This window comes from Clinocottus analis, unplaced genomic scaffold (genome assembly GCF_023055335.1).
Source record: "Clinocottus analis isolate CAN_PGR_092001 unplaced genomic scaffold, fCliAna1.0.p SCAF_1, whole genome shotgun sequence".
NCBI lineage: Eukaryota > Metazoa > Chordata > Actinopteri > Perciformes > Cottidae > Clinocottus > Clinocottus analis.
The window spans coordinates 10,023,999-10,037,829 of NW_027175820.1; the positions used below are offsets into that span (position 1 = coordinate 10,023,999).

General features: G+C 42.9%; 1 protein-coding gene across 1 annotated transcript; it reads left to right on the forward strand.

Moving 5' to 3' along the window:
- The first annotated feature begins 783 nt into the window (after positions 1–783).
- On the forward strand, positions 784–13,683 carry gas6 (growth arrest-specific 6). Its single transcript, XM_068579817.1, has 15 exons — positions 784–1,301; positions 1,558–1,718; positions 3,683–3,707; positions 3,801–3,863; positions 5,774–5,896; positions 6,942–7,061; positions 7,463–7,585; positions 8,662–8,783; positions 8,982–9,100; positions 9,484–9,673; positions 9,759–9,923; positions 10,015–10,183; positions 10,359–10,498; positions 10,578–10,779; positions 11,591–13,683. Exons 1-15 carry the CDS (start codon positions 1,226–1,228, stop codon positions 11,740–11,742), a joined length of 1,950 nt encoding a protein of 649 aa, XP_068435918.1. The 5' UTR covers positions 784–1,225; the 3' UTR covers positions 11,743–13,683.
- The last annotated feature ends 148 nt before the right edge of the window (positions 13,684–13,831 follow it).

Consider the following 13,831-nt stretch of genomic DNA (forward strand, 5'->3'; position numbering starts at 1 on the left):
TTTTGTCCAACAGTAATATGAAAACAATTATAAAGCTACAACCTGTCAGGTACATCACACACACTCTGATGTGTGATGAGGATCACATATCTGTCAATAGGATTTAATTGTAACATCTTGTATGATAAAAGCACACGTGACACAGGTCTCATGTCAAGTCAGTGATAGCCTCGACAGAAGTGGGAAAACAAGTCAATCAGCAGAGGAGAAATAGGAGAGGGCACTTGAAACATATTTTTGGTTCCACGATTCAGAGGAAAACAAAACTTGCTTTAAACATGTGACTTCTCGGAGAAGTGGAGACACATTATGCAATATGCAAAACGATGCCTTGCAGAGAGTTATTGCATGAGTGCTGTTAGATTGGCACTTTTACTGCAGCAATGTGCAATCATTATTTGAATGTTGACTTTACTTACTGTTGGTTAGTTTAACCTATGGCAAACATTGAATTGTAATGGATGTATAAGTCTACCCAGCAGCACATTAACTAATTGAAAATTGAAATGAGCATCACTACACACATACACACACACACACACATATATATATATATATATATATATATATATATATATATATATATATATATATATATATATATATATATATATATATATATATATATATATATATATATATATATATATATGCATGCTGTTTGTATGAATGCTATTTTTACTTGGGTGTTAATGGGTTCACCCACTTATTACGCACGCAGACGGAAGGAGGAGATGCCTCGTTACAAACTCCTGCTTCACTTTCCCTAAAGCAGCGGAGGCGTGCTGTGTTTCTCTGCAGAGCGGGGACTCAGTCCGGAGAGAGAGAAAAAGAGAGCGAGAGAGGAGGGTCACGCAATAAAAAAAAAAAGTACAAACCGCGATGGGGGACGAGCTGAGCCGCAGAGAACAGAGGACAGCCGCCTAATTTGCCCGCGTGATGAATAATATGCGGGAGGAGCGCGCGACAGTTTAGTTTCTCCCGTTTCACGTCAGAGACGTTCGCGACCACCAGCGGTCGGAAGAGTACCTGAATACCTGCAGTGTGTGTGTGTGTGTGTGTGTGTGTGTTTCGCTCCCACTCGGCTCGGTGACATTGAGGCGTTAGGAGACAGAGACAGAGGGAGAGAATAGAGAGAGAGGGAGAGAGCGAGGGAGGGTAGAGAGACTACGAGACGAGGCAGGATAAAGTTTCTCAAGCGCGGCGCAGACTCGGCGGTAAAACAATGCGGCTGACCCGGACCGCGTCCCTCTCACCGGGCGCGCTGCTAATCCTGCTGCTGGTCCGCTGGTCCGACAGCAGTAAGTAAACAGTGGCATGCTACGGCTAGCTAGCACGCTAAGTCCTCTTTGATATGTGTGTTGTGTTTGATGAAGGTAATGATGATGCATGCTATTAACGGGTGGGCGGGGGGGGGGGGGGGGGTCCAACCTTTCTGAAAATGTTTCGTCTTTGGCAGGCAAAATAGTGCTTAAAGCCACAGTGGTTTGACCTTTCTCTGAGTGTTTCGGGTTAATACATGTGTTTTTACGGGGTGTCCTTCTGTTCTTGTTTTAGTTTCGCTGTCTCCCCAAGAGGCAAACCAGTTTCTGAGCAGACACAGGAGAGCGAATCAAGTTTTCGAGGAGACAAAGCAAGGACACTTGGAGAGGGAGTGTGTGGAGGAAAAGTGCAGCAAAGAGGAGGCCAGAGAAGTGTTTGAAAACGATCCGGAGACGGTGAGTGTGTTGATGCACCAAGCCTCACGAAAGTTGTGGTTTTCAGTCCAAGGTTGAATGCAGCAATCACAACACCACACCTTCTTGTTCTCCATTGAGCGACTGCAGGACTTAACACTCAGCTAAGTCTGGGAACTAGTCAAAACACATTGTACCAGTTGGAATGAGTTCAAAAACTAGGTTTGCCACACGACAATTGTTGTAAAACATAAATCTGCCAGCGCGGTTGTTTACATCATGTCCATATTGACTGTAAATTGATGACTGTATTGCAACAGCAGACTAATGATTCATTGTCTGGGCCACTGGTGTTCATGCTCCAATAAGTCCGGAGCACTGATAGCTGTCAGTGCGCATAACATCTCCATGTCAGCGACTTGGCATGCTTTTGTCGTCTTCTTTTTGTTTGTTTCTGTGATAGACTTTAATTCAGCATGTGACTAATCTTGTAATTTTTTGGTAAAAATGCAGTGAATATGCTGTTTTCTGTCCAGCATGGGTTGAGAAATATGTTTCGTTCAACACCAGTAGTGCCCACTGCCTCACTGATCTGTGTCCATGCGCCCACCCTCTTTTTCTTCTCTTTATGGGATATGTACTATCTGCTGCATATGCCAACGATCCCCAAAGATATAACTGATATAACAAGTCTGGAAACTTGTAGTTGGCGTTTATTGGACTCTTAAGTCTTTAAAAAAAAACATTTACAGTGCAAACTCTTGCCTGATTGTCGAAACATACCAGCAACAAGTACATCCTGACAATGTTGAATGTTTGCCTACGTGCCTGGTTTCTATGTTAGAGATTCGATGCACTGGTTATGCTGTGCTGTTTAGCGATCGCTCTTACTCTTGGAAGTTTTGCCGTTGTAAATTGAAGCTCTAGATGAGTGAATGTGGCAATCGATGACTCAGAGATTACTCGTAAGATTAGCCAAGTGGACAGACATGGAAGCTGAGGGAGGATTAAAGCAATGTTGAGCTGGGTTCAGAGGAAAAGGTAAAGTCAGGTGACAATCCGTCTTTATGGCGTTTGAATCAGCTGGACGTCTGTGTGTCTGCAGTTTTCTACCATGTTGTATCACAAAGCTGTCGACTCATTCATAGCTGCATTATTCATTCTGAAAGTGCTCATCTCTGACACTGCATTTTCCTCTGCTGCAGCTTTCTAGCTCTGCAGAGAGATAGAGACTAGGGGTGTTTCTTGATGCTCACGATTGTCTTTGGCTGCACATGCGAACACGCCGAGTATCTGGTACCTAACTTGTTAGTTTATAAAAGAGTAAGAATGTGTCACAGCTGATGTATTATTATGTTTAGTAATCGCCCCAAACAAGTTTTAGGACCACACTGCATCTTAGGTGAATGTAACTTACGGTTGCAAATATCTTTTTACAGCACATCACTGGTATTATCAGGCTTTGCGTTGTGTAATATGTTCCTAGCTGTAGCAGAGATTTTGTCTGATAACTGATTCTTGCAGGAGAGTTTTTCAACTCTGTTCGCTGCATCTGGCTGCAGCAGCAGTTCCTTAAAGTCACTATGCCTCCAGAGTAGATCTTTCCACAGGTAAATCAGTCCCAAATTCTGACCTACATGTGGAGGAGTACTGCAGCCAGGAGGCGGGAGAGATGCTCCTACTATCAGGAATGCAGAAAATTCCCTTTGGCAAAGGGCCGCACCCATTAGAGAGAGTTCACAGACCCAGAGATTAGACTAATCATATTGTGATCTCTCAAATGCCCAAATTAATGCTTGTTTACAAGTCTCTTTTCACTCTCATGAGCTTTTGAGCACAGAGATCAGGCACGAAACGAAAGAAACCTCGCTTATGTTAAGTATTAACCTCCCCCGCCCCCAACTAGTTTTAACCATTTATGTAGATTAACTTGTTTTGTTTTAGATTTTTGTTGATATGCCTATGTAACGTTATCCCTCTCTTTCTACCCCCTCTCCATGATTTAGAACTACTTCTATCCCAAATATTTAGGTAAGTTAATGTCCTGACTAAAACACTTCATCTGATTGATGAAGGCTGATTCTATGTTAATCTCTTTAATTCAAATTCTTGTTTTCTGTGTAGCCTGCATTGAGAGGTTTGGAGATGCTGAAAAGAAGAAACAGGATCTGATTACATGTGTTCACAGTAAGTTTTATGCCCTTTTATCAGTGATTGTCATTATTGTAGACATCCATCCTTCCTGTCTGTCTTTTCAGTGTGTAAGTATTACTACATCCAGAAAGGGGCCACCTCGTTGTAATGTGGGGCTGGGCTGCACTGCAGTATCACTGCTCTGCATCACACTGTGGCACACACGCACACAAACTCTCAGCTGAAAGGGAAAGAGAAGATATAAAGAAACAGTGCTGTATTTTTTCGGCAACCCCGTTGCAGTTTTGCAGTGGGACACACCTGATTCTGTGTCTTTTAAATTGACGTGTGTGTGTGCTTTATGCGTGTGAGCCCAGGTATCTATAGGCAACATTGCAGCACTTTGCCTGAGTGATGCTGCGGATTGGTGAATGAGTGACACACCCCTTCAGTCGTCACATTCTCTCTCACTCACTATCTCTGCGTGACTGCACCAGCGTCTTGGTGAGTTGGCTCAGCGAAGAGGTGACGTTAAAGAAAAAGTCTGACGTGAGTGGAGCACAGGATTTCTGCTGCATCAGGATGCAAGAGACCAACCCGGCTTCACTGCTATTGGCTGAGGATCCTCGATGGGGGGGAGGGGGGTCTCCATGAGTCAGCTGCAGCATCATGACACAGCATCTCTCTCTTTCTCTCTCACTCTAAGTAACTCACTCACTCACTCACTACTTCTCTCTTAAACTCTTCCTGAAAATCTCTGCCATCTGTCTGCTGCCTCAGTGCGGCCATATTTGCACATAGGAGAATCCCAGAAGGCCGTGTTCGTTCACTCTCTCCTCCCTGTTTCTGTTCCTTTAGTCTGCAGACTCGCATCTTTTATAAATTGTTCCACAGAAAAAATGGACTCATTTAAAACGCATATTCCCGTTCTCCAGCATCTACTGTTAGTGACATGAATTGTTGCTGCTCTGTAAATTTTGGAAGGGGATTGCGAAAACAGTCATTGTGGTAGCCCGCAGTGTTTGCTTTATTAAATTAAATAAAATGTTGACATGCTGTTAAAGGGCCTCCTAAAATGTTAAGCAGAGGAAGCCAGTGAGGCTTCTGCGGTTAGTAACCCTGCTTATTCATAGACCCCCAACATATTACTTTCCAGGAGCTTTGGTCAAATAGATCTGATATTTTTAAACTGATTCTTCGTATATTTATTATTTTTAGTGGTCTGTGACAAAGGTTCAAGTGTCTGCAACCACTGAAATAGATGAGCTGAGTTACTTCGACTCATGTTGAACAAAACTTCTCACAGCTAGAGTATGTAATTGATTCAGATTTTCCACTTTATGCTGCAACACTGTGTAGTTTACATGTATTGTTTGGCTGAGTTTGCTGTCAATGTGCATATTCAAAAGCGCTGGAAGATTATGTGTAAAACACTGGAGGATTTACTGATGGAATGACGGTTTTTATATGGAAAGTATTCAACATCAATCACTGAAAAAGTTTCATGAGAACTTATCTCTCTCCTGTTCCCCTACTTTTCTTTAACCACTGTCCTTTTCCCTCTCTCTGAACTCCAGCTAACATGCCCAGACTTGTCGAGCAGTCAAACTCCCACACTGCTGGGAAAAGGAAAGTGGATTGGTAGAGAAAGCATGTGCTCACTTACACAAGTTAGAAAAGTAGGACAAACCAACAAAGGTTGAATTTCCATTTGATCGTTTTTTTTGTCAGGTCAGGTATGCTGGGAAGGACAGAATTAGGGCATCTCTGGCAGGAGGGCTTAGGCAGCATTAGGCTATTTATATTGAACTCTAGTTATGCTGAACATAAGAGATGCCCTTGCTCTGTCTGGTGTCAATTTACAGTTACACTCATTGTATGCATCCAGTTTGCACAGACTCAATTTTACAGCAATATTAAACCTTCGTCTGTCTCTGTCTGTTTTGTTTTTCTCTCACTTGAAGATATTCCAGACCAATGCTCTCCTTCTCCCTGTAATGCCAGAGGTACGGTGCGCTGCGAGGACAAAAAGGGCGACTTCCTCTGTCACTGTTTCACAGGCTGGGCAGGAGCCAGATGTGATAAAGGTATTGTCATCTCTGTAGGAAAGGATATATAGTTGCACACTGTGCTAAAGCTCAGCAGAGGTTAGATTTTTTTGCACCGTCACTCTGCGTCATATCCAGCGTCTCTGGGCAGTTGTCAGTCTTTGTGACCTTGCTTCTGACAGCCGACTCGTCTTGTAAACTGAAAGAAAAATCCAACCTTTAATCACTGGTATTAGTCATATAATTGACAAATTTTTGAATTGTTACTCATCATGTTGATGCGAATGCTGCTGATGTTGTTGGTTTTTCATTTTTGACCTTTCCAAACTGTACTTTTAGTGTTTCTCTTCTGTTATCTTACAGCAGCAGTTGTTGTTCCACATGCCTCTTTAATAACTTACTGTTGCTGCTGCTTTTATTAATGATGTGTGAATGACGTGTCGGGTCAATATGAACTGCATGTACGGGAACTCGCAACAGTAATCTATTTGTCTCATTAGAGGTCAAAGCTTGTTACCATGTACAGACACGAGAATGAAGGAAGCTTGCGTGGAAAGTTAGAGCAAGGATTCCACTTTCACAAGCGAACTGTCACAAATATTAAGGGTATGAGCAGGATCTGGAAAACACACACAATGCATACACACACACTGCGAGGGAGAGGGAAACATGTTGACTTATGGCACAGCCACCATTCCACACATTTCCACTGTGACTCATCCTGCCACCTTACTGTGAGAGGAAACCAGAACCGATTCAGTTTGACTCGGTCTGAGCCTTTTCCACTTGACGACCGCACTCCTCCTAAACACTCAGCAACAATGACATAGTGTGGCAGATATTTGTGAGCCATTTAACAAAGTAGAAATTCATAGGACGTTGAAGTGAGTTTTTCAAACTGCATCAAACTGGCAACTCACCCCGGCGCTCCTATTCAGAATTCCAAAAATTAAACTTTCCAAAAGTGTTGCGTTGAGTCCAACCGTATCCTGCATTGCTTGATGAATCTTAACACCAGCCAAACAGCCTAATGCTGCCCACAGCCCATGATGATGCTTTTCCTGTGCCATCGCCTTATTTGCAGATGTCGATGAGTGCAGCAAGAGAAACGGAGGGTGTGACCACGAGTGCAACAACACGATGGGCAGTTACCGTTGCTCATGTCACCAAGGCTACCTGTTGGTAGGACGCCACATGTGTAACGGTAAGTAATCATCAAACCACTGGAATCAAGGCAATACTGTAGCTGCAAACAACACTTTGTTTGATTTGTGCATTTTATTTTTTGGCTGGTCCAACATTACAAGTGCATGTTGTGCAAATAATCATTGTTTAAATGTCCCCTTGACTGAATGATACACAGCCACTAAAAATTGTGTCTTCTGAGTAAATATTTATTGGGGCGTAGGTTCAGTGAGGGCTGGACTGAGCATTTTGATTTAAGTGGTTCATTAATCAGGACCAGAATTCACTATTTGGTCTTGTGGCCCATTTAGAAATTTCCCGTGATGTCTTCTCTTGACACAAATGAGGTTTACAAATGACCTCGGATCATGTCCTTCCAGCTGAGGAGTTGACTTGGTACTCTTCCTGGTTTTCTTTCAGACGTGGACGAGTGTAAGGACCCAGGTGTGTGTGGAGCTGCACGGTGTGAGAATACGGAGGGCAGCTACGATTGCTTGTGCGACGTCGGCTATGTCTACGACAACGAAACCAAGAGCTGTGTTGGTGAGTGTGTATACGCAAACGCATAGTTTCATGAGAACGAACAGAGGAGCAGCTTCAGCCCCAGCAGGACTTGATACAGCTGTGTTGTGGGGTCAGGAAAGGAATGCAAAGAGACAAACTCTGTATAAGTAGGTAACAGGTCACCATCTCCATGCCTTAACGGGGGGAAATTAATACAGAGTGACCCTGGGACCTTTGCTTGGTACATACTGTTATTGTCAGAGTGTCATTTTTAATATCAAACAGGACATAGATGGTTATTAAAGCAAAATAAAAGAGGTAAACACAAAACACAGTTCTCATAATTCACAAACGCAGGTCTACAGGTTCGTGAAGTGCTTTCTCTTTAAAGAGTCATTTAACACACCAAATCCTGCTTTACGCAGGCAATGGTTTGAAAACACAATCCCAGCAGATTCACCAAGCCTTTATGAAGCCTTTCATAAACGTAATGTACAAATATAATATTATATCCTCTATAATACAAAAAAAATGAATCCAAGGTTTCCCTAGACGCATTAGATCACAGTTCAACATGCACTTTTATACTCGAGCAATGGAAGAATGTCCAAGGCTAAAAACATGCTGCCTTGGTATTTAATAAGATAACATGATAAGATAAACGACCACATTATTAGGCCTGTTGATAGCAACATTGAATAAGAAAACTTAAACCAAAGTCATTAATCTCTCCCGTGCCCTGTTTTGCTCTGCAATGGAAACCAGACTTTTCATAACCTCAGTGTCCCTCCTCTGAGAATTAACGTTTATTATAGGCAACCTTCTCACGGCCATGTAAGGTTGTATGTGGAGCGCGGAGGAACCACCCAGTCGAGGTCAAAGACCGCTTGACTCAAGTGTTTGTGTTCTCTGATATGTTGACAGGAAAAGACATTGGATGCTTTTTTCATTAACACTTGTGGAACTAACGTGTTTTTAAGATCCTTTTTGAATTCCTCCACAGATGGGACTGCTAATTCATGAACTCTCTGATTGTCTGTAACCCTTCATACCTCACTCATGAAGTTCACCTCTCCTTCTCTTTTACGTCTTCAACCTGCTCTATCACTCGTCAGATGTGGATGAGTGTGATGCGGGTTTGTGTGTGGAGGCGTGTCTAAACACTCCGGGGAGTTTCCGTTGCTTCTGCGACGGTCGCCAGGGCATGAAGCTGGGCCAGGACCTCAGGAGCTGTAAGGTGAAATACATTAACTGTGGCAAATATTAACCGGCATATTTCATACTTCAGCCTTTACCGTTCATGGTTGAATGTGAACCGTAAAATACGCTCTCGCTCTGTTTAACCATTTCAAATGAGTCGCGTGTTGCATAAACAAATGTTTCTCATGAAGTAGCAGCATGCGTGATCTCTAGTTTTATGTTTGTGTTTTCACAGCCTATAACTCCCTGCATGTCGCCGTCTCTGAAGAGGAACTCTCGCTCCCTCTACCTCGGCCGCATGTTTAGCGGGGTGCCGGTGGTCAGGCTGCGTTTCCGCCGGAGGATTCAAACTGGGTGAGGAAATAATATTTTCATGCTTAACAGTAGTTTCCCATCAAAAACATCACACCTTTTCTAAATGTATACCTTTGTTACAGTAAGTACAAAGACAGATACATAATTAAATGGACACTTCCAGCCTGCCTGTTGGTTAGTTTCTCTAATGAGAAGAGATAAAGAACTGTATTATTGTATTAAAATGATACAGCAAGTTGAGCTTGGTTTGATGTCTGAAAGGCAAAAGTCTTTATTTACCATATATAAGCACACTGAAGTTGTAATGGCTAATTCTTTCTATCCCCTGTTCCTTGTTTTGCTCATTTAAGGTTCATTTTGAATCATCTTTGTCATATTAACATACCTTTTTGCACGCTCTGTCCTTGCTACCCAACTCCCAGCTTTTCCGCAGAGTTTGACTTCCGCAGCTACGACCCTGAGGGGGTGATCTTCTTTGCCGGAGGTCACATAAACAGCTCGTGGATTGTTCTGGCAATGCACCATGGGAAGCTGGAACTCCAGCTTAAATACGGCACGGTCAGCAGGGTCACTAGCAGCGGACCCCTTGTTAATGACGGCCAGTGGAGAAAGGTTAGAGGTTTCCGTTGTGAACAGTCATACGCAGCGTACATAAGCTGATTTAAAGGCTTCTTTAAAGGTCTGGTTTTCTTCTCAGATCTCGGTGGAGGAGCAGGGGCGGAGTCTAGTGATAAAGATTGACAGGGAGGCCGTCATGAAGATTGCAGTAAACGGTGATCTGTTTACGCTCAAGAAAGGCATGCACGAACTCAACCTCACCGTGGGAGGAGTCCCTTTCAGAGAAGACGGCCTTGTCAATCAGGTGTTTATTTATGTGCTTGTGTATTACCCTGAACATAAACCAAAGAGAGAAGTTCTTGACAGAGTTCTCAACTGGTGTGATTATCACATAGGTGAATCCCCGTCTGGATGGCTGTATGAAAGACTGGAGGTGGTTAACGGGTGAAGATACCTCCATACAGGAAACCATTCGGTCCAACGACAACATGCAGTGTTTCAGCACGGAGAATCCCGGAGCGTTTTACCCCGGCACAGGCTTCGCTTTCTTCAACATCAGCTACGGTGCAGTGTGTGCATGTGTGGGAGTGTTATGCACAGCGTGGCTCGGGTTTGCACATTTTTGCCTAATGGCTTCTCCAGTTTGTTTGGGTGAATGTTTGCTCCTGTCGACGGCAACAGTTTGTCTGTCGATAAAGTTCATGACCTGTTCTCTCTCTTCCTGTTATCGTCGCTTCAGAGTCGCAGAACCTGAGCGTACAGTTGACCCTGCGTCCAACTTCTGCGATCGGTGTGCTGTTTGCACTTGTTCACCAGGACAGAGTCCCTCTCTCCATCGCTCTTGCCGACTATCATCCCGGCACCGATGAATGGCGAGATGTGAGTACATCAACCTGTGCATGAGTGTCAAGTGAAAGACGGTGCTTGATCTCAACACTAACCTTTTGTGTGCCTTCAGTTTGTTCTAGTATCTGTCGGTGATGTCATCATTGCCAGCTCTCCTGCACCCCTGTGTGACAGCGAGAGTCATGAAATCCACGTGACAATCTCAGGCAACCAAACCCTGCTGCTGGTCGATGGCCAGTCTGGACGTAGTGAAGACTCTGAAATTCCTATTGACGCTCTGTCACAGTCCAGCACCTTTATAGGAGGCCTCCCTGGTGAGGAAACACACATTTCTGTACACATTTAGTAGGTTGGGATTCATGCCATATGTAGGTTTTTTTGTTGTTGTTGTGCAGTAAGCAGTACAAGTGTTGGTGGAGATGTAGAGAGTTGTAAAAGTGTGGATGGAGAGTACTGTGCTAAAAGTATTACAACAGTAAAGGCATGTAAAGCTGCCAAATGGTATTCTTTACTCGGGTGGAAATGATGAAGGATTCATAATTAATTTAATGTGAGAAGCTTATAATTTTAAAAAAAACACATGCACATCATTACTGGCTATTTATGTATTTTACTAAAGTAAAACTAAAACAAGTATTTTGCACACGCAAACCTTGTTTGTGTAGCACATTCAGTTATCTTGAGGCTGATCAATTGAATTGTATAAAGATTAGGTTTTTCTGCCCATCTCCCGCTAAACACTCTCTCGCTTCCTCATGTCAACACAATATAGTCCTACCTGCATGGAGAGTGATGAGGAGAGGTGATTCCTGCAAAATCTCTACCATTTATTTATTTCTCAACTTGCTTTTCTTGTTCTGCAGTTAGCAAGCCATAATAATGATCCATACATAGTTGTCACTTCTGCAGTGACTGACAGCTGATTAAATAACTCCAGCACTCTCCAAACTGGAACGAAAACATAATAATGATTTAGTTATTTTCTCCTTGATGAGAAATGTCATGTTTACTTGATAAAAAAAAAAGTGTTTGCTGAGTGACTGATTCAACACACAGACTGTTAGGGCTCCCACACAGCCGTCTCTTGTTATCTGCTGGATCACATGTTGTTGTTTCCGCCCTCAGATGTTTCGCTGGTGTCCACGCTGGTGTCGGCGCCCTACAGCGGCTGTATGGAGGTCAGTGTTAACGGACAGTCTCTGGACTTGGACCAGGCCATCCACAAACACAACGACATCCGCTCACACTCCTGCCCCCTGCTGGACTCTCACCAGTGACCAGTGCATTAGTCTGCCAAAGCTGATCCATTGGCAGTTTATTGAGGCAATGGGGATTTATTTTTCCAATATATTGATAAAAGCTTTGACCGGTAGGGAGATGTTTTGGATTGGAATGTTGAAAAAGAAAAGCTGGACCAGGCGTTGTGGTTGCAGCAGGAGCCTTAGCCCAGGATCACCCTGTCCTATTACTGTGATGACACTGCTGTCTCGAAGCATTTGCAGGGATTTTCACAGTATTTTCACTATAATGACTCGGTAAGGCAGTTTGTCAGCCAATGAGCAATGTCCCTTGTACTTAGCTGAAGATATGGGAATAAATGCTGCACAACATTGCCTCAAAAACTGCCCATGAATCACAGCCTCTTAAGCCCACAAGAACACACAGGGCCTTATCTAAATCAGTGTCCAATGGATGGTCTTGGGTCGGCCTACTATGCCTCGCATCCTGTGCAGATCTGACTGGGACTTTGTAGGCTGTGACTCCTCGCTGCAGCGACTCGGCTGTTAATGCGGTGGTCATGTTGCTTACATCCAGTCCACCTCAGGCCCACGTCACAAAGATGGAAATAATCATGTAGAATCTGATGACATGAAAAAAAAAAAATGGGGACCAGAAATATAGAAGTTCATCACGTACCCTACTCAGAGAAAATGTGTGACTAGGTGCTCAGAGCTTCATGAGTGTTTGGCACATAATGACTTTCGGGGTTGTTTGGGGACTAAATCAATCTTATTTGCTACCAACAAGCTGAATCCCCTCAGACTCCACAGCAGGGGTGGCGTGGTATTAGGCACAACTTTGTGTTCTGTAGAAAGCCTTGCACATCGTTGCAGATAGCAATGGACTGCGTATGCATCTTGACTAAAGCACTCCATGTCTGCCTGCAACTGTTAAAAAAAAACTCAACCGTGTGCCTACAAAGAACAACCAACCCAAACTTCACAACAGCTCCCCGCCCAACTGGTGAATCACTTCAAAAAGGTGCAGTACTGTAACACACAAGCAGAGCTAAAGCTTCTCCTAATAAAATGTTGTAGTCATTGCACTTAACACACTTTGCATTACCACCTGTGCATCTTGGAGTATTACAGACTTTTAAAGATCTGACGGACACCCCGATTTTCAATAATCTTCAATCACTAACTTCATCACAAAGGCCCCTTCTTTCCTTCAGAATCACCCAAACACATTAATACCTGCCATATAATCGATCTGAGGAAGACAATTAGTCTCAGAAGCACAGGGAGACAGGAAGGGGCCCTCACCATGGAAAGAGAGAGAGAGAGAGAGAGCACTGCATCGGACGCACCACACAAGCTACTGAAAGAAAAAAGTGTGCTGTAATATACTGAATATGTAAATATTGTGACTGTACAATGCTTTGTAGAAGACGGAAAACAAAAACCCTCCCTTTTGCTCACTGAGGTTTCCTGCACATTTAAGTTAAGTAAGTTAAGTACAAAACGGTAATCTGAGTCTCGAAACTTCCTGCAACGGTTGAGCGACAAATACACAATTATTTTCTTGAAGTAGGAGTTGGGTGACAGTGAGAGCAAAAGCCAGCGATCAAAGTGTCATACATCTGGGACTCAGTTTTTAATTTGATTTTATAGGTGCTGAGCAAATAAAAACACAATTAAAAGCCAAAAGGGCTTCAGTGTTATTTTACTTCCTTCTAATGTATCAGTTTCTAGTTTTCTTATGAATGAATGCCAGAATATAGAGCTTGACAAGTTATCCTTTTTTTCTTTTCTTTTTTTTTATCATATGTTGTATATTAAAATTGTCTTTTACTTTTGACTTTTAACTGCCATTATGTGTACAATGCTGAGAGGAGTCTGCCTTTTGCGTTTTAACTTCCCTCAACAGTGAAAATCATATTTAAAAATAAAAGCAGTTGTATGAACATTAAAGAGTAAAATTGTATTTTCAAAAAACGTATTTGTGTGCCGTGTGGTTACTGTGAGTGGCATGTTTATGTCCTAAACTCAAGGTTTACCTGATAAACTAGCTTTTTCCAATACAGGTTTTGGCTGTATTGAGTTGAACAAAATCATTTTAATTCTCGTGAATTTAACTTTTTAT